Raw genomic sequence first — 22,217 nt, 5'->3', positions numbered from 1 at the left:
GATTGCTGGTAATGAAATCAGGAGGAGCAGGGCGGATGGTACATGGTGTAATTCATATATGAGAATAGTCTCTAGAGAAGTGTTGGGGTGTGGAGCTGAAATCCAGCTCTGGATTTTTGGCCAATCCTATGGAGCAGCTTTTTAAACTTCATCCCTTCAAAGATCAAAGATCACTCTTTCCCAATTCTTATAAAGGCACCATGTAGGCTACCAGAGGCCCTAGCGATGGTTTGGAGAATCCTGAATTATTTCATGGATTTGAAGATCAGGAGTCCAGCAAGGCTGCTTGGTGAGATTATGATATATCAGCTTTCAAACTGGCTCTTGATCACCCATAGATTACAAGAGACCCCAAATGACCACCTGGTTCCAAGCCTTCAAGGATTGGGAAGAGTACCAGTCCTTCAGAGCATTTATAGTGGACAGACCTCTGAGGTGATTCTGAGAAACACTTACTAATGACATGTCTCCTTGACTACTTTTTGCCTAGGGGATGAGTTCATTGTGTGCTGCCATTGTTGTACAGCTGGACCAACAAACTGTGCAATTTGCCTATACAATTTTCCTTTTCATTTCATACTTCTGTTACATCCTTCGGAGGTTCAACTAATTACCCCCATGGATGTTTCTTATAAGATCACACACTGGGTGAGTATGGCTGGCTCCCACCAGACATACTCTCTAGATTTGTTTCGCAATGCCACATTTGAACAACTGCTCTTTAAAGTCAACTACCTAGAAGTCTGTAATTTTTCCAATGAAAATGAAGCTAAAACAAAAATCTGGAAAGAAATAAAGAAGGGAAATGATAACTCTCAGAGGGACATCCTGGTAGAAATATGCTATAACAAATTCTAAGAATCCTTTATTGGTCTTCTGGCTTCTGAAGAAGACCAAATCTAGAGAACTTCTCTTTGGATTACCTTTATTCTCTTCCCTTCAGCTAATTTGCAAATTAAACGAGGGCAAACAAGGTCCTGGCTTTGAAGGGACATTGCTTAGAGGCTTTAATTTGGAGCAAACAAAGCACTTACAGCAGTTCTCTGGCAGGTGTAGAATATCACCACATTGCTGAATATTTAAAAGCGAGGCATGTTTCCAACCCCAAAGTCTGTCCCCCAATTGATAAGTCTCTTTTTATTAAATGAATTTTAATTACTTAATAATTAGACCTTCCATAGGAGGAGATGGGGATCCTGATAGTCTGCCAAAGAGGCTAGAGGGCAAATCAGAAGAATGTGCCATTTTCAGATTAGAATTTTAAAAAAAGAATAGGCCCAGTCTAGGGGTGTGCGGGTAGATGGGAGGCCTCCCTAGAGGCAGAGAGTCTTGGCATAAACCTGGACTGCGAAATGCTTTATTTCTACTTTTGCTTAAAAGCCAAAGTAGTTTAGAATTCAATGAATGAAAGTGCATGGCTAAGATATTCAAACTTTCTGACTGTCTGGATCTGATGGAAAGATTTCTCATAGTCTGTGTGGTGTGTGTATGCATGGGTGGAAGGGTCCAGAGAGACTATTGTTCTCATTTTAATTCTGGGAGCCTAACACTTTTGATGTCCCTGCAGATTTAGCAGCTTTTCATTCATTGCCATGGTGATATTTTACCTCATTTTTTTAGCATCACAAAGGAAAAGCCTAAATGAAAAATGTTTGCTGCTTTTGCTATTAACATTTCTCCTGTCTCGGTGACAGCCAACAGTTTGGTTGTGCCTAGCTCCTGAGGAAATAGGTATTGGCTGGAACCTGACTGATGGCTGTAGCTGGGTGGGGCCAGCCCGGGGACCACTGATAACGTTGTTCCTGGGGACAGTGATTTGGAAGGAAGGAAGGATGGGGAAATTTCATTCAAAATGTGTATCACTGGTCTACAATGTAAACGTATAAGGCTTGGTTAAAACATTCATGGATGCACTAGGAAAAGCCTCTCCCCCCCACACACACACAATCATTTTTCAAATGAAAGGCTTTGTGGTTTGACTTCATGTATGTATATTAGCCTTCGTGCTTTTTCACATCCCCTGAAGAAATACCTGGTTTCTCCCTCTCTTTATGCCTCCCGAGCCATTGCCATCCTTTCTAGGCTTCCCAGTGTTTAGAGTCTGGGATATTTGCCTAAACAAAATATCTTATGGATAATACATTTTTCATTCAACAAATATTTGATGGGCAGTGATATGTCATGCACTGTGCTAAGTCTGAGTGCAGAATACAATAGATTTTCGGGCGCCTGGGTGGCTCAGTTGGTTAAGCGACTGCCTTCAGCTCAGGTCATGATCCTGGAGTCCCTGGATCGAGTCCCGCATCAGGCTCCCTGCTCTGCAGGGAGTCTGCTTTTCCCTCTGACCCTCCCCCCTTTCATGTGCTCTCTCTCATTCTCTCTCTCTCAAATAAATAAATAAAATCTTTAAAAAAAAAAAGAATACAATAGATTTAGCCCTGGTTTTGTGGAATTTTACAGATTAGCCGGGAAGATGGCTGTTAAATCAATGCCATAGTTAATTAATTACAGTTAAAGTAAATGCTGCAAAGGAGACATACAGAGATGATTGGTTCTATCTAGGCTTGGGGGAGGCTTTTCTGAGGAACTGAGAATTCTGGTATGGCACTGGGCTCTGTAAAATCCCAGGCATTCAAGTGTTGTGTTAGAGAAGAGCTTAACAGAGTTAAACTTTACTTCTCTTCTCCTTGCATAGGTAGGTAGTAAATGTTCTAGGAAAGAATTGTGGTTATGGCTGTTTAATAGGTCTTGAGCAACATTAACAAAGTAACATATATAAATGGACCCTTAATGAATCCTTTTGCTGTTAAAATTAGTACTAGAGAGGGGCGCCTGGGTGGCTCAGTCATTAAGCGTCTGCCTTCGGCTCAGGTCATGGTCCCAGGGTCCTGGGATCGAGCCCCGCATCGGGCTCCCCACTCAGCGGGGAAGCCTGCTTCTCCCTCTCCCGCTCCCCCTGCTTGTGTTCCCTCTCTGGCTGTCTTTCTCTCTGTCAAATAAATAAAATCTTTAAAAAAAAAAAAATAGTACTAGAGAATAACTGAAGGATCTTTTACAAAAATCAAAATAAACAGGGTGAGACCCATTTCTCTATAGTACCTGCATAATGGTTGTATATCTCTTGCTAAAGCCACTTAATGCTTACTGTACAACTATAATTAGGATAATTGACATCAATAAAATTTCTGATAATGAAGCCCAGGCACTTCTATTGACTATTAGGAACTTACGAAATTTGAATTATAAGTGTCTGTGTTTATCATTTCTGGGACAGGAGATAAAATGGAGCTCCCATACGTGTCTGACTTTTCCAAATGCAAAGCAATATGTTCTCTCCTTTTAATAGTTCCCAAACTAATCCCTCCCCAATAGGTGCTGGTCTTTGTTAATGACCAGAGGTGCAGATATTATGTGAACCTGCAATTTGATTGGTAGGGGACACTTCCAAGGAGTCCAGGTGTTGCTAGATTGAAAGCTGCCATAGGATCCTGGGTCAGACTAAGTGTGAAAGCTGCCATAGCATCCTGGGTAAACTAAGGAAACTTGACTGCAATTCATGGAAACAGCCTTTCCTCCAAGGCTAACAGTGAAAGGCCTTCTGAAAGTATCAAAAATTAAATTTGTAAAAAAAAAAAAGTTTGTGTGCTTTTTTTTTTTAAAGATTTTATTTATTTATTTGAGAGAGAGAATGAGAAAGAGAGAGAGAGCACATAAGAGGGGGGAGGGTCAGAAGGAGAAGCAGACTCCCTGCTGAGCAGGAAGCCCCATGCAGGACTCGATCCTGAGACTCCAGGATCATGACCTGAGCCGAAAGCAGTCGCTTAACCAACTGAGCCACCCAGGCGCCCGTTTGTGTGCCATTTTTAAAAGTGCCATATTTTAGGCTGAAGTTTGTCTCTGAGAATACTTACTAAATGGCAGAATTTACCCAGCACGGTGCAGCTACTTAGGGGTTGAGGAGTGCGGGGATACTGATCTATAGAAGAAACTCCTCTTGAGACATTTCCATGGGTTGGGGAAATAAAAGTGTTTTAAGAAGTATGATAATTCAACACTAGAACTTAAAAAAAAAAAATCATACTTCTTGTAAACATTTGAATGAGTTTTGCTCCTATTCTAGTTCCATCTGTAAAGTAGAGACAGTAACACTTACAGGTCTGTTGTGAAGATTATGTGATTTATAAATGTACTTATAATAGTGCAAATGATAAAACAGACCTTGCCTGAAGTCATCCAGCGGGTTAAATGGTGAAGCACAGAAATGACCCCCGTAATCCGGCACCCATGTGTCTCCTTTACCCATCCCAGACTGCCACAGAGTATGCTAGGTTGTGATATAGCCAGCACTTAAATGCAGTTATCCACATTTAGGTATCTCAATGCTCTTTTTTAAACACTTAGAGTCACCTAGAACTTCACCAGATATTTGTGTTTTTTGTTTTTCTTTCAGGAGATATTTGATATACCCTGGAGACATAAGATACCCCCCCGCCCCGCCCCCCAAAAAAGCCCCACATATACAAACATATAAACACTTTTCAGTTTTTTATTGGTATAACCAGCTTTGTCATATTATCTGTAAATTAACACTGCTGTGAAAATTTGAAAGATTCTGAGATGATTTCCAGGAAGCAAGAGTAGGGAAAAGGTGATTTTTTTTTTTTTTTTTTTTTTTTTTTTTTTTTTTTAGTCAGTACCTTAAGAATAACCAGTTTTGATAGGTAGATGTTTTTCTTTTTAGAGGAAACTTGATAAATACAACTAGGAGGAAGCAGGTTTAGGGAGTAGACCAATTCAAGAGATCTAAGAATTATTTTGCAGGAGTTGTGGAAGATGAGCCTGAAAAGTGCTAGAGTCTCAGGTACCAGCATTTGGGGTAAAAGACAATACTAGAAAAAACTGGGGGCATTGGAGCTTCTTAAGTGAAGCAAAAACTTCGGTGATTTAGGAACACTAATCTTTTACTATGTTTGGAATATATTAGGGTGAGAAAAGAATAGAGATAGGAAGACTACTTGTGCTATGATGACAGTGGATCAGATGTGTCTGAGTCAAACTTTTTTCAGGAAAAAGCTCTTGTGGGTCAGGTAGCGATTTTTCATGAGGATCTAGTTAAAATTATACTTGTATCTCTCCATGAATGAAGCACGGGAATCATTTGTATTGCTTTAGAGCATTAAATGGCTCTTCCAAAAATACTGTATTTCATTCTTATGAGTTACAGTGAGTTTAATGTTCATTACTAGGTGCTCATACTCATGCTTTGAAAATATAGTACTAAGGTGATGGCCTATAACTTCTTCTAATACTGTTGCTGGGTTGTTACACCACCAAGAGATGTGAGTGCTAAAATTCGGCACAATATTGGGAGCATTAATTTAAGCCATATAATAGCCTTGTAAACTTACAATTGCTTTTTGATGTGTTGGGTTTGCTTTGCAGAGACAAAAAAGAAAAAGCTACAAATCAGTTTATAGTTTTTCACTGTGTCAAATAATCAACTATTTGAAATTTTCAAACATTATTGCATCATTAAATTTTAAATAGGATGCAATTCTGACCTCATTTATTAAAATATGAAATAATCATGGAGCGCATACTAAAAAAGCATGTGGAATATTAGCCAATTCCATTAAGTCTAATTATATTAATATACAACCTTATGTCTCATGTATGATTCTTCCAGCTAGTTGAAGTTTACATAAAGGAACTGGTTGTTGAGTGTCTGTTTGATTTCAGCCATACCTTGTTTAATTGCACTTTGCTTTATTTTGCTTCCTAGATACTGCATTTTTTACAAATTGAAGGTTTGTGGCAACCCTGTGTCACACAAGTCTATTGGCCCCATTTCTCCAACAGCATTTGTTCACTTTGCGTTTTCCTGTCACATTTTGGTAATTCTTCCAATGTATTAAACTTTTTCCATTATTATTATATTTGTTATGCTCATCTGTGATCAGTGATTCTTATGTTACTATTGTAATTGTTTTGAGACGCCATGAACCACACTCATATGAGATGGAAAACTTAATCTACAAATGTTCTGTGTGCTCTGACTGCCCCACCAACAGGTCATTCCTGCAGCTTTTTCCCTCTACTTGGGCCTCCCTATTCCCTGAGACACAACAATATTGAAATTAGACTAATGAATAACCCTTTAGTGGCCTCTAAGTGTTCAAGTTAAAGGAAAAGTCATACATCTCTCATATTAAAACAAAAGCTAGAAATTATTAAGCTTAGTGAGGAAGGTACCTCAAAGCCATGACAGGCCAAAAGCTAAGCCTTTTGCTCCAAACAATCAGCCAGATTGTGAATGCAGAGGAAAAGTTCTTGAAGGAATTGAAAAGTGCTATTCCCATGAACACACAAATGATAAGAAGGTGAAACAACCTTATTGCTGATATGGAGAAAGTTTTAGTGGTCTGGATAGAAGGTTAAACCAGCCACAACATTCTCTTAAGCCAAAGCCTAATACAGAGCAAGACCCTAAATCTCTTCAATTCTGTGAAGGCAGAGAGGGGTTAAAGAAGCTGCAGAAGAAAAGTTTGGAGCTAGCAGTGGTTGTCTGATGAAGTTTAAGGAAAGAATCCATCTCCATAATACCAAAATGCAAGGGGAAACAGCAAATGGTGATATAGAAGCTGCGGCAAGTTATCCAGAAGGTCTAGCTAAGTTAATTAATGAAGGTGGCTACAATAGACAACAGATTTTCAATGTAGACAAAAGAGCCTTCTATTGGAAGATGTCATCTAGGATTTTCATGGCTAGAGAGGGGAAGGCAAAGCTTCAAAGGACAGGCTGACTCTCTTGATAGGGGCTAACGTAGCTGGTGACTTTAAGCTGAAGCCAGGGCTCATTTACCATTCTGAAAATTCCAGGGCTCTTAAGAATTGTGCTAATTCCACTCTCTCTAGGAACAACAAAGCCTAGATGACAGCACATCTGTTTACAACATGGTTTACTGAATATTTTAAGCCTACTGCTGAGACATACTGCTCAGAAAAAAAAAAAAATCGTTTCAAAATATTACTGCTCTTTGACAAGGCACTTGGTCACTCAGGAGCTCTGGTGGAGATGCACAACAAGATCAATGTTTTCATGCCTGCTAGCACAACATCCATTCTGCAGCCCATGGATCAAAGAGTCATTTTGCCTTTCAAATCTTATTATTTAAGAAATACATTTTATAAGGCTATTGTAGCCATTGATAGTGAGTCCTCTGATGCAGGAGGGCAGTGAATTAAAACCTTCTGGAAGGGATTCACCATTCTAGATGCCACTAATCACATATGTGATTCATGGGAAGAGGTCAAAATACCAACATTAACAGGAGTTTGGGAGAAGTTGATTCCAACACTCATGGATGAGTCAGAGGGGTTCAAGACTTCCGTGGGGGAAGTAACTATAGATGTGGTGTAAACAACAAGAGATCTAGAACTAGAAGTGGAGCCTGAAGATACGACTGAATTGTTGCAGTCTGATGATAAAGGTCGAACGGATGAGGAGTCACTTCTTACGGATGAGCAAGGAAAGTGGTTTTTGGAGATGGTGAAGATGCTGCGAAAATTAATTGAAATGAAAATAAAGGATTTCGGATATTACATAAACTCAGTTGAAAAAGCAGCAGCAGAGTTTGAGAGGGCTGACTCCAATTTTTGAAAGAGGTTCTACTCTGGGTAAAATGCTGTCAAACAGCATCACATGTTACAGAGAAATCGTTCATGAAAGGACCAATCAATCAATGCAACAAACTTCATTGTTCTCTTATTTTAAGAGATTGCCACAGCCACCGCAGCCTTCAGCAACCACCATCCTGATCAGTGAGGTGGTGGCCATCAACAGTGAGGCAAGACTCTCTACTGGCGAGAAAGATTTTAACTTGCTGAAAGCCCAGATGATGCGTAGCATTTTTTTCAGCAATGAAGTATTTTTAAATTAAGGTATGTTGCATAATGCTATTGCACACCTAATGGACTACAACAGAGTGTAAACCTAACTTTTATATGAACCAGCAAACCAAAAAGTTCATCTGACTTACTTTATTACAATATTCACTTTATTGAGGTGCTCTAGAACTAAACCTACAATATCTCCATGCTTATATACCCTTTCATTCAATATTTTATTCTATTCTATTGTATTTATTATCTAGAATTTAGTAAGTGAGTTTTTGGAGTACCACAGACATTTAAATGTAAAATAGGTATTTGAGAACTTTATCCATTGTGTATAACTTATACAAGAGTGTATAGCTGAATATATGTAATATACAGATATTTTACCAACTTCTTCAAAATATTTTATTCTTACCTATGTTTTTTAAAACATATAATTTGTATGTGTATGTAAATTATTCCCAACTTTATATCCTTAACTACAAAATAAAATACAAGAAGTGGAGACCAAGAAGAAAACTTAAATAAAAAAAAAGTTCGAAAATCTGTTGTCCCACATAACCCTCGCAACATCTGGCTAACTATTCATTGCAGTTTTGCCTTGTGTAGTATATACTATTCTCTGTTTAAGTACATGCTTTAATCTATACTTTAGCAATCAGTTGTAGATTAATGTACTTATTTTGAATAGACTCTAGACACTACACTACAAAGAGTATAGAAATTGGACTTTGAACAATGAACCAGGACACAAGTTAACAGATTCCTTTTGGTCTTTACTCAGTGGTAAAGCTAGCATAGTTATAGATTAATTCTGGATACTAAATAAAAATAGAATTGTGCGTGTGGCTGGCACCCCCTGTAGATGTATTTGTAGCATGGAGACAAACAAATCCATGGATCCAGATTCTAGAGCCTTAACTGGGAATCCAGATGAGTCATTTTAGTACCTTATGTTTGGGATAAATTTCGATTGATAAATTAATATTTGCACAAGTATGAATGGTTCTTCATGGTCTAGAATTAATCATTCTTACTAAAGAACAGCTTTAATATTGCATTTATAAATCTGCAGATCTATTAATGTGAATGGAGGTATAATGAGTGGCAAACCATCCTTGGCAGCTCCTACCTATTCCATATGTGATATTGATATAATTTCCTATTTCATAGATTCAATTATCCGGTGGTTCAAATATTCTAATCCCTGAAAAAGATGTGAAATTCCACTTTCATCTAGGGAAGAAGGCTTCTGTACAGCATTTCTGATTGTCTCCCATCTTTCATTATGCTGTTTTATGCTGTTGTAACTAAGTCATCTTGTCTTTCCTCTTTTGACTCCAACAAAATTTTTTCAGATTGTAAGGGAAGTTAGGTTTGTGAAAATTAATAGACCCAAAATAAAACTAATAGTATTTAAAACTGAGCACAGTAGAATTTGTTATTGACTACATATTGATGGAAAATTTATTGGCAAAATTTGATCCTGGACCTAGGAAATTTTGACTTTATATTTAAACAAAGCTATAAAATTTTAAAAAATCACAGTGAAATAAAATATGATCAGAAAAACTTGATGTGAATCCCCAAATGATGAATTAATTAAATTTTATTACAAAATGTACACACAATCAAAACAATTCCAATAAGATTAAAGTGAAAATCAAAATATTGGAATATAACTATAATGAATGAAGTATGAATCAAGGAATTTAAAATTAATTAAATGAACTCTAGAAAATAAAATTGCTAATATTCTATCAGTGATGGCACAATTCATTCAAATATGTTTATATTTAATTATTTAAAAAGTTTTCACGGTCAAAGCACTGGGGTCATAAATATCCATCTGTTCACAAAAAGGGGGCTCTAGAGGGCAAGATCAAAATATTTTCTTCCCTTCTCATGTACAACATCACGATGTAGGAGACTACTCTTTCACCGTGCTCATCATCAGTAATGGCCAATTTATTTTCTTTTTGTCATTTCTTTTTTTCTTTTCCCTACCTTTGCTTAATCATCCATATGAATCCATCTTTTCCCCATGTTATTGTACATGAACATCACATGTTGAGTTATCGTACGTGAACATCACAGAGTTGAGTTAGCTCTTATCCCATATTATAGCCCATAGAAATGAAAAAAGTTACCAAAGGAATCATACAGAGTAGATCATCCAGCCAGGCTAGAAACACATTTTCTCAGTATACTACAACCATAACTGGCCAATACTGATGATCATTTACCTTAAGCAGTCAACCCATACAAGAGTGTTCTCTGTTACTATAATTGGTGGTTAATGTCATCCATCTTTCTTGAAACTGCTGTAGGCTATGCCATACGGCCAGTCCTTCATGAATCTCCTTAACTTCACCGTCCTTTGTCCAAAGCCATGTACTTGGAAGCACATAGGACCAGCATTCAAAAGAACTAGATCGTGGAGTGCCTGGCTGGCTCAGTCAGTAGAGCACATGACTCTTAATCTCAGGGTCATGAGGTCAAGTGCCACATTGGGCTTGGAGCCTACTTAAAAAAAAAGAAGAAGAAGAAGAAGAACCAGGTCTTATTTGCAGGATTGTGTGAACTTGTGTGTGGAATTCCATTTCTCTGAACCTCAATTTCCTTGTGTGTAAAATTAGGATGATCTTGTGTATTCTGTTTATTTTACAAGGCTGTTTTATGAACAAAGAATAACAAAATAGTAAGCTTGTTATAATTGTTAAAAAATTGTTATAAAAAAGATTGTTGCTATAACAAGCCTGGCTTGTTAGAAATTAATGGCAATACCTTTATCATTTTTTTTTTAGCCACAGAAACTATTGTAATGTCAGATATAATGTAGTAAAATATGAAGAGCGAATGAGATGAAATTTCACAAAACATAAAATACAATTTTCTATAAAGAATACAGATGTGATTATTTTTATTGGGGATTATTATGCCTTATCTGAAAAATTTATCCTTCCTTCTTTGTTTTTCCCCTAGGACCACTGAGGTTCCTATCCCAGACAGAATCTGTCACAGCCTTTATGGGAGACACAGTGCTACTCAAGTGTGAAGTCATTGGGGAGCCTATGCCAACAATACACTGGCAAAAAAACCAACAAGACATGACTCCTATCCCAGGAGACTCCCGAGTGGTGGTCTTGCCCTCTGGAGCCTTGCAGATCAGCAGACTTCAACCAGGGGACATTGGAATCTATCGATGCTTAGCTCGGAATCCAGCCAGCTCAAGAACAGGAAATGAAGCAGAAGTCAGAATTCTATCAGGTACGTCTGTGCTCTTTATTTTCTTCAGAATTATATTGTTTGGAGTAGTTTGAACAACAATTTTCCCTTTAACAAATGCTTTGTAATTGTTTTTAAGTTCTGGGGTTTTGCTTTACATTTTTTTTTTCTTTCTTTCTAAATGAGCCATTAGATGAAGGTAAGCCAAAAGCTTTCCTTATTCTTCCCAGTCTTGTAGTTGAAGTTTCCAGAGAAATACATATTTTCCTTATGTCTGGCTTCATTCAGGGATGCATTCACTCATCCCATTAACACACAATGAGTGCTTCTTTGTGTAAAGCTCACTTTACATTACTAATAATGCATTGTTAATGTATTATTTTATTTTCCCCTGATAACATTCTAAGAAGTAGTGACTATTATCCATTTTCAAAGGATGAAGGTGAGGCTCTGCAAGGTTAAGAACCTTCCCCAGGTTAATACTGAACATTCATTTACTCGTCAATTCATATACTCATTTCTGAGAAGCACTGTGCTATGTACGGGGTTGTAGCAATGATTAAGACTGACACAGAGCCTGGTTTGTTAGAGTTCTGGGTGAATGTGGACAGGTAAATCATTACAATATAGTGTGACTGATACTATGATAAGGAAAGTTGTTTCTCTTATCTTCCTTTCTCTTCTCTGGCAAATCTAAGACTCTGGGCTCCTTTCCCTCTCCTAAATAACCAGAGGTTAGACTGGAGATTTTCTAACATCTCTTTTCTTGCAATAATTGCTACTATCTTCTATCTCTGTAATATCTACTTTCTCATTTAGTTGCACTTGGAGGGTTTACAAAGACTCACTTGTGAGAATCACAAAGAAGACACACACTTGAGTAGTTGTGACAGACTCCCTATCAAAGCATTGATGTTGGCTTTTGTCTCGGTGTGCTGTGTGCAGTTATTACAGATCCTTCATCTAGGTAGAGGGTAACATTCCTAAGTCTTCAAAAGTAAACTGGCAGTTTGAACATTTCCAGGTACTTTGATAAGGACCGCTTTGAAGCCTCTTCTAATTCTTTCGTGTACTCTCTCCTCCATCAGTCACAGGGATACTGACTTAAATGTGTCAATATCCATTGGCCCCACTGTTACCTTCCATCCACTAGGCAGTGACAGATGCAAATGTAGCATTTATTCCCAACACATACATGCATTTATTTAGGCATCCATTAGATACACAAAAATTTTAAATATTTATATTCATATGTCCTTAATAATGCATCTGAGTCAATCAGATGGGAAGCCTAGGTAAGCCACATAGAAAATTGTCAGGACTATGTTAGCCTATCTTAATATGACTGAAAGGTCTGTTTTCCAGAGGTATTAAGGGATAAAGTTGAACTAATTAAATATTAAATCTGAAATAGAAAGTTTTGAAAGACACAGAGACATAAGCATCAAATCACCATTTACATTTATTTGTTCACCTTGTAAGACACATTTGCATTATAATCCATGGAGATTTATTTAAAGCCAAACTTCATGTTGTTAATTTGGCTAAAATCAAGAATATGTTGGGGGTACTTTGGGGTGTGTGTGTATTTTTTATCTGAATGGAAACTGAAATTTTTTGAAGTTACAGCTAATGAGAAATTTTCTCCAAGTTCTATGAATTCAAATATAAACTTTATTTTTTAAATTTTATTTTATTTTATTATGTTAGTCACCATACACTACATCATTAGTTTTTGATGTAGTGATCCATGATTCATTGTTTTCATATAAGCCCCTGTGCTCCATGCAGTATGTGCCCTCCTTAATACCCATCATTGAACTAACCCATCCCCCCACCCCCCTCCCTTCTAAAACCCTCAGTTTGTTTCTCGGAGTCCATAGTCTCTCATGGTTCATCTCCCCCTCTGATCCCCCCCCCTTCATTTTTCCCTTCCTTCTCCTAATGTCCTCCATGCTATTCCTTATGTTCCACAAATAAGTGAAACCATATGATATTTGACTTTCTCTGCTTGACTTATTTCACTTAGCATAATCTCCTCCAGTCCCATCCATGTTGATGTAAAAGTTGGGTATTCATCCTTTCTGATGGCTGAGTAATATTCCATTGTATATATGGACCACATCTTCTTTATCCATTCATCTGTTGAAGGGCATCTCGGCTCTTTCCACAGTTTGGCTATTGCGGACATTGCTGCTATGAACATTGGGGTGCATATGGCCCTTCTTTTCACTACATCTGTGTCAAATATAAACTTTAAAAAGGACTTATATGCTGAGGTAATAAATACACACACACACACACATTATTGTCATACTTGGTTAAGCCTGTCTCGTATGCTATTGTAAAGGATCTGCTGAAGGAACGTATGTTTGTCCATTTATCATTGAGTTTGCAAGTTGGTTTAGAGGTCAAATATACAAACCCACAAGTACAAAATTGAGTGAGAGAATGAATGGATAGATGGATGGTTAGTCAATCCCAGTTTCTTTTATTTTTTATTTTATTTTTATTTTTTTAAAGATGTTATTTATTTGACAGAGAGAGACACAGTTAGAGAGGGAACACAAGCAGGGGGAATGGGAGAGGGAGAAGCCGGCTTCCCACAGAGCAGGGAGCCCAATGCAGGACTCGATCCCAGGGATCATGACCTGAACCGAAGGCAGATGCTTAACGACTGAGCAACCCAGGCGCCCCAATCCCAGTTTCTTTTAATTGCCATTTATGATTTTCTCATTTTTAAAATCTTGCTAATCCTTTCTGAATCAATCTCTGTTTTCTGTAAGTACCAACCTGAGGAAGTAATAATTTACATGGATAAATGACCCACTCTCTATTCTAATGCTATTTAATCAGGTAAGATGGAGTCAGTTAAAATAGGAAACCATCAAATTATTAATCTGTGTTATAAACAGTAAAGTGGTACCTGAATAGTCACCATTTTAAAAATATATATATTCTTCTTCATGGTCATTTAAGTACCCTCTTGACTGATGATGTTATCTGTTTTCGTGTTAGTTTGAAACATAAATGCTAATGTGTGTAGGGAGTTATCTAGTACTAATTAATATATAATTTGATGTTCTTACTCAAGTTTATGTAAAATAAAAGTTGCCTCTTTTATATATTAAGTGCTTGATATCACCTAGTAACTGAGATCCATTAAATTCAGATTTTAAGAATCAAAGAGTTGTTCTGAAATGTTGCTTTTCAATGAGCAATTTTAGTTTATTTACTAAATAAATAAATACCTATTCAACAAACTTTTGAGTGAATTTTATATACCTGTCATCATGCTGGTTGCTAGGATACAAACTTGGGAGACTGTGCCCTAAAACAGCAATAGCGTAGTGGGGAAAACATGGGGTGCCTGGGTGGCTCCGTCGGTTAAGCATCTGCCTTCAGCTCAGGTCATGATCCCATGGTCCTGGGATCCCTGGGGTCCCTGCTCAATGGGGAGCCTGCTTCTACCTCTCCCTCTACCTGCTGCTCACCCTGCTTGTGTTCTCTCTTGACTGTCTGTCAAATAAATAAATAAATCTTTAAAAGAAAAAAAAAAACAGACGAAGTGGACTGTGCTGTGAAGGAAGAAACATAGTGGCATCCCCTTACATAGAAACACCAGGTGCCAGTTTTGAAAAGCAAGGAAGTGTACCCCAGGTCAGAAGAACAGCATCAATACAGCATAGAGAAAGGAGACATAATAGCTTTTCAGGTGACCTGCTCTTAGTCTTTTTAACAAGGTCATAGGGCACAGGAAGTGTTGGAGGGGAAGGACTGGAGGTAAGGAAGATAAACTGAAAGGAGGAAGATAAGGTAGAATGTGTGGCATTTACCTGGAGAGAATTGACCCAGAGTGGTATCAGACAGGATTCAGAAATGAAGATGAGGGAGGAGATCTTAATTAAGGACAAGTCTCAGAAACACATCACATAGGGCATATGAGGGAGAGGATGGAATCCAGGCTCAGTAAAAGCTAGGTGGTGGCACTTTTCCCTGAGATTGGGCGTGGAATAGTGGCATTACTATGTTCAAAATAAATTGCAAACTTTTAAATGTCATACTTGGTTAAGATTTCCCCATAACATTTTATATTTTCCAGATAAAATGAATAATTATCTTTCATTCAGAGGTAGGGAAATCAGAAACTAATTTAATTTGACTAATGTTTTAAGACAGAAATTGAATTCTTGCTTATGAGGAATTGTACATTTTTAACAGAGTAAGTTAGTATTAAATTGTTGTTAAGGTTTTTTTTTTTTTTTTGGAAATATTGATAATGCAACACTAAGTAAGATTGAGATGGTTTGAAGTATTTTGTTGCATGTGATGGGGAATGTATGAGGTATTGAGGGGCCACTGGGATTGTCAGGTTCACTTTATTCAGTTCTCATGACATCCGAGTGCCAAGCAGTAGATGGAATTGCTGAATTATAATTCTGCTTTCGGCACTAGGTTGACTAAAATAACTGGCCCATACACTGAAACTCTAATTTCAGTTTTCTTAATGGCCTAATTGAATTGATCAATTGGTAATTCAATCTATTGTTCATTTGTTTAACTGCGATTAAATGACTCTTGGTCCTGGATAGACCTGAACTGTAAATATCTGTGCAATTAAAAGTATTGGCTTTTAATGGAATCAATTGGACTAAAGTATGTTTTGAATGATTTTTCTCTATACTATTTATTTTTATTGAAATGCATTTTAACAGAAACATTTCAAAATTCATATTATTTAAAGGAAAACTTTTTTTTTTAGTTTTAAAACAAAGAGTTTCTGAATTGTGTTCATGACAAAGAATTTATTATTGATGGGTATGTAAAACTTTTTAGTTTGACTAAGTATTACTTATATTACAATTACATTTTGCTTTTGTTTTATTATTTCTGCAGAATAATAGTTGTAGGAAAAAGCAAAGAAGACACGTTCTTTGTTTTGAAACTTACCATTGAGCCAGATACTTCACTCATGTAGCCATATGACCAACATAAGGCAGGGAATGGTAAATTCAGGCAAGCATATCTAGTTCCAAATCAGCACAGACAAGGAATAAGTCAGTTGTAGGTGGAAAATTGGCAGATTCCTTGTAGAGATGATTCCTTTGCTAGATATTCAGGAGATAACCATTTGTAGAATGACAGCAGATGATAAATCTGGAATGAGAAGTTGAACGTATTTTGTGGAGAACCTTGAATCCCATGAGTAGGAATTTAGACTTGATTCTATTCACTTTATTGATGGCTGGGAATCCTTGAAGGTTTTTGAATAATATATATCATGATATAAGCATACACACAGAAAAACAGAAATAAGAAAGTGAAGAGCAAATCAGATTAATGTATTATGATATTTTTATATCATACTTAATGTTTTTCACTACACTAAAGGATTTTCCCATAGTTGCCTTCTTTTTTGACTAGTTTTCTTTTTTTATGTTATGTTAATCACCATACATTACATCATTAGTTTTTTTCTTTTTTTAAAATTTTTTATTGTTATGTTAATCACCATACATTATATCATTAGTTTTTGATGTAGTGTTCCATGATTCATTGTTTGTGTATAACACCCAGTGCTCCATGCAGAATGTGCCCTCTTTAATACCCATCACCAGGCTAACCCATCCTCCCACCCCCCTCCCCTCTAGAACCCTCAGTTTGTTTTTCAGAGTCCATCGTCTCCATGGTTCGTCTCCCCCTCCGATTTCCCCCCCTTCATTCTTCCCCTCCTGCTATCTTCTTCTTCTTTTTTTTTTTTTTAACATATATTATTTGTTTCAGAGGTACAGATCTGTGATTCAACACTCTTGCACAATACACAGCACTCACCATAGCACATACCCTCCCCAATGTCTATCACCCAGCCACCTCATCCCTCCCAACCCCCACCACTCCAGCAACCCTCAGTTTGTTTCCTGAGATTAAGAATTCCTCATATCAGTGAGGTCATATGATACATGTCTTTCTCTGATTGACTTATTTCAATCAGCGTAACACCCTCCAGTTCCATCCATGTCATTGCAAATGGCAAGATCTCATTCCTTTTGCTGGCTGCATAATATTCCATTGTATATGTATACCACCTGTTCTTTATCCATTCATCTGTCGATGGACATCTTGGCTCTTTCCACAGTTTGGCTATTGTGGACATTGCTGCTATAAACATCGGGGTGCACGTACCCCTTCAGATCCCTACCTTTGTATCTTTGGGGTAAATACCCAGTAGTGCAATTGCTGGGTCGTATGGTAGCTCTATTTTCAACTTTTTGAGAAACCTCCATACTGTTTTCCAGAGTGGCTGCACCAGCTTGCATTCCCACCAACAGTGGAGGAGGGTTCCCCTTTCTCCGCATCCCCGCCAACATCTGTCGTTTCCTGACTTGTTAATTTTAGCCATTCTGACTGGTGTGAGGTGGTATCTCATTGAGGTTTTCATTTGGATTTCCCTGATGCCGAAGCGATGTTGAGCACATTTTCATGTGTCTGTTGGCCATTTGAATGTCTTCTTTGGAAAAATGTCTGTTCATGTCTTCTGCCCATTTCTTGATTGGATTGTTTGTTCTTTGGGTGTTGAGTTTGATAAGTTCTTTATAGATTTTGGATACTAGCCCTTTATCTGATATGTCATTTGCACATATCTTCTCCCATTCTGTCGGTTGTCTTTTGGTTTTGTTGACTGTTTCTTTTGCTGTGCAAAAGCTTTTTATCTTGATGAAGTCCCAATAGTTCATTTTTGCCCTTGCTTCCCTTGCCTTTGGCGATGTTTCTAGGAAGAAGTTGCTGTGGCTGAGGTCAAAAAGGTTGCTGCCTGTGTTCTCCTTTAGGATTTTGATGGACTCCTGTCTCACATTTAGCTCTTTCAACCACTTTGAGTCTATTTTTGTGTGTGGTGTAAGGAAATGGTCCAGTTTCATTCTTCTGCATGTGGCTGTCCAATTTTCCCAACACCATTTGTTGAAGAGACTGTCTTTTTCCATTGGACATTCTTTCCTGCTTTGTCAAAGATTAGTTGACCATAGAGTTGAGGGTCCATTTCTGGGCTCTCTATTCTGTTCCATTGAACAATGTGTCTGTTTTTGTGCCAGTACCATACTGTCTTGATGATGACAGCTTTGTAATAGAGCTGGAAGTCCGGAATTGTGATTGCCGCCAGCTTTGCTTTTCTTTTTCAACATTCCTCTGGCTATGCGGGGTCTTTTCTGGTTCCATACAAATTTTAGGATTATTTGTTCCATTTCTTTGAAAAAAGTGGATGGTATTTAGATGGGGATTGCATTGAATGTGTAGATTGCTCTAGCTAGCATTGACATCTTCACAATATTTGTTCTTCCAATCCATGAGCATGGAACGTTTTTCCATTTCTTTGTGTCTTCCTCAATTTCTTTCATGAGTATTTTATAGTTTTCTGAATACAGATCCTTTGCCTCTTTGGTTAGATTTATTCCTAGGTATCTTATGGTTTTGGGTGCAATTATAAATGGGATCAACTCCTTAATTTCTCTTTCTTCTGTCTTGTTGTTGGTGTATAGGAATGCCACTGATTTCTGTGCATTGATTTTATATCCTGCCACTTTACTGAATTCCTGTATGAGTTCTAGCATTTTTGGGGTGGAGTCTTTGGGATTTTCCACATAAAGTATCATATCATCTGCAAAGAGTGAGAGTTTGACTTCTTTGCTCATTTGGATGCCTTTTATTTCTTTTTGTTGTCTGATTGCTGTGGCTAGGACCTCTAATATTATGTTGAATAGCAGTGGTGATAGTGGACATCCCTGCCATGTTCCTGACCTTAGGGGGAAAGCTCTCAGTTTCTCCCCATTGAGAATGATATTCGCTGTGGGTTTTTCATAGATGGCTTTTATGATCTTGAGGTATGTACCCTTGATCCCTATACTCTGAAGAGTTTTGATCAAGAAAGGATGCTGTACTTTGTCAAATGCTTTTTCTGCATCTATTGGGAGGATCATATGATTCTTGTTCTTTCTTTTATTAATGTACTGTATCACGTTGATTGATTTACGGATGTTGAACTAACCTTGCAGCCCAGGGATGAATCCCACTTGGTCGTGGTGAATAATCCTTTTAATGTACTGTTGGATCCTATTGGCTAGTATCTTGGTGAGAATTTTTGCATCCATGTTCATCAAGGATATTGGTCTGTAATTCTCCTTTTTGATGGGGTCTTTGTCTGGTTTGGGGATCAAGGTAGTGGTGGCCTCATAAAACGAGTTTGGAAGTTTTCCTTCCATTTCTATTTTTTGGAACAGTTTCAGAAGAATAGGTATTAATTCTTCTTTAAATGTTTGGTAGAATTCCCCTGCGAAGCCATCTGGCCCTGGGGTTTTGTTTTTTGGGAGATTTTTGATGACTGCTTCAGTTTCCTTAGTGGTTATAGGTCTGTTCAGGTTTTCTATTTCTTCCTGGTTCAGTTTTGGTAGTTTATACATCTCTAGGAATGCATCCATTTCTTCCAGGTTATCTAATTTGCTGGTATATAGTTGCTCATAATATGCTCTTATAATTGTTTGTATTTCTTTGGTGTTGATTGTGATCTCTCCTCTTTCATTCATGATTTTGTTGATTTGGGTCATTTCTCTTTTCTTTTTGATAAGTCTGGCCAGGGGTTTATCAATCGTGTTAATTCTTTCAAAGAACCACCTCCTAGTTTCATTGATCTGTTCTACTGTTCTTTTGGTTTCTATTTCATTGATTTCTGCTCTGATCTTTATTATTTCTCTTCTCCTACTGGGTTTAGGCTTTATTTGCTGTTCTTTCTCCAACTCCTTTAGGTGTAGGGTTAGGTTTTGTATTTGAGATCTTTGTTGTTTCTTGAGTAAGGCTTGTATTGCTATATACTTTCCTCTTAGGACTGCCTTTACTGTATCCCAAAGATTTTGAATAGTTGTGTTTTCATTTTGTTTCCATGAATTTTTTAAACTCTTCTTTAATTTCCTGGTTGACCCATTCATTGTTTAGTAGGATGCTCTTTAGCCTCCATGTATTTGAGTTCTTTCTGACTTTCCTCTTGTGATTGAGTTCTAGTTTCAAAGCATTGTGGTCTGAAAATATGCGGGGAATGATCCCAATCTTTTGGTACCATTTGAGAACTGATTTTTGACCTAGGATGTGATCTATTCTGGAGAATGTTCCATGGGCACTAGAGAAGAATGTGTATTCTATTGCTTTGGGATGGAATGTTCTGAATATATCTGTGAATTCCATTTGGCCCAGTGTGTCATTTAAAGTCTTTAGTTCCTTGTTGATCTTTTGCTTAGATGATCTGTCCATTTCAGTGAGGGGGGTGTTAAAGTCCCCCACTATTATTGTATTGCTGTCTATGTGTTTCTTTGCTTTTGTTATTAATTGGCTTATATAAGTGGCTGCTCCCATGTTAGGGCATAGATATTTACAATTGTTAGATCTTCTTATTGGATAGACCCTTTAAGTAGGATATAGTGTCCTTCCTCATCTCTTACTACAGTCTTTGGTTTAAAATCTAATTTGTCTGATATAAGGATTGCCACCCCAGCTTCCTTTTGGTGTCCATTAGCATGGTAAATAGTTTTCTACCCCCTCACTTTCAATCTGGGGGTGTCTTTGGGTCTAAAATGAGTCTCCTGCAGATAGTGTATCGATGGGTCTCGTTTTTTTATCCAATCTGATAGCCTGTGTCTTTTGATTGGGGCATTGAGCCCATTTACATTCAGGGTAACTATTGAAAGGTATGAATTTAGTGCCATTGTATTGCCTGTAAGGTGACTGTTACTGTATATTGTCCGTGTTCCTTTCTGGTCTATGTTGCATTTAGTCTCTCTCTTTGCTTAGAGGACCCCTTTCGATATTTCTTGTAGGGCTTCGTGTTTGCAAATTCCTTTAGTTTTTGTTTGTGCTGGAAGCTTTTTATCTCTCCTTCTATTTTCAATGACAGCCTAGCTGGATATAGTATTCTTGGCTGCATATTTTTCTCGTTTAGTGCTCTGAATATATCATGCCAGTCCTTTCTGGCCTGCCAGGTCTCTGTGGATAGGTCTGCTGCCAATCTAATGTTTCTACCATTGTAGGTTACAGATCTCTTGTCCCGAGCTGCTTTCAGGATTTTCTCTTTGTCTCTGAGACTCATAAGTTTTACTATTAGATGTCAGGGTGTTGACCTATTTTTATTGATTTTGAGGGGAGTTCTTTCTGCCTCCTGGATTTTGATGCCTGTTTCCTTCCCCAAACTAGGGAAGTTCTCTTCTATAATTTGCTCCAATATACCCTCTGCCCCTCTCTTTCTTCTTCTTCTGGGATCCCAATTATTCTAATGTTTCGTCTTATGGTATCGCTTATCTCTCGAATTCTGCCCTTGTGATCCAGTAGATGTTTATCTCTCTTTTTCTCACCTTCTTTATTCTCCATCATTTGGTCTTCTATATCACTAATTCGCTCTTCTGCCTCACTTATCCTAGCAGTTAGCACCCCCATTTTTGATTGCACCTCATTAATAGCCTTTTTGATTTCGACTTTGTTAGATTTTAGTTCTTTTATTTCTCCAGAAAGGGTTTCTCTAATAACTTCCATGCTTTTTTCAAGCCCAGCTAGTATCTTTAAGATCATCATTCTGAACTCTAGTTCTGACATCGTACTAATGTCCATATTGAGTAGGTCCCTGGCAGTCGGTACTGCCTCTTGTTCTTTTTGTTGAGGTGATTTTTTCCATCTTGTTATTTTGTCCAGAGGAGAATAGATGAATGAGAGAACAAAATTCTAACAGGGTAACAACGTCCCCAGAAAATATACTCTAAACAAATCAGAAAAGACCTGAAACCAGGGGAAAAGAAAGGGAAAGAAAGAAAAAAGAAAAAGAAAAAGATAAAAACAAACAAAAACAGAATATGATCAAATATGATCAGGCTGGTGCATAGATCGGTGCCACACACTAGATTTTGGGTGTATTTTGGTCTATTAGAAATAAGTGCCTCCCAAAATTTTAAGGAAAGAAAAACTTATATATGTACAAAAATAAGGGTTGATATGAGGAAGGGATGGAATATGACTGTAAAGATGAAAATTATAAAAGATTTTATAAAAGGAATTGATAAGATAAGAATT

The 22,217-nt window shown here is 37.5% G+C and overlaps 1 protein-coding gene across 3 annotated transcripts in view; it reads left to right on the top strand.

The window, feature by feature from the left end:
* DCC (DCC netrin 1 receptor) overlaps positions 1-22,217 on the top strand; it is a 1,149,203-nt gene that overhangs the window by 510,390 nt on the left and 616,596 nt on the right. For all 3 annotated transcript variants that reach the window (XM_032422885.1, XM_032422886.1, XM_032422884.1), the window contains exon 3: positions 10,881-11,165. In XM_032422885.1, the coding sequence (XP_032278776.1) occupies positions 10,881-11,165 (285 nt within the window). The remainder of the gene's footprint in view (positions 1-10,880; positions 11,166-22,217) is intronic.

This window comes from Phoca vitulina, unplaced genomic scaffold (assembly GCF_004348235.1).
Source record: "Phoca vitulina isolate PV1807 unplaced genomic scaffold, GSC_HSeal_1.0 scaffold27, whole genome shotgun sequence".
Classification (NCBI taxonomy): Eukaryota; Metazoa; Chordata; class Mammalia; order Carnivora; family Phocidae; genus Phoca; species Phoca vitulina.
Note: the sequence above shows the minus strand (reverse complement) of the source record. Positions and strands in the feature narration are given on the sequence as shown.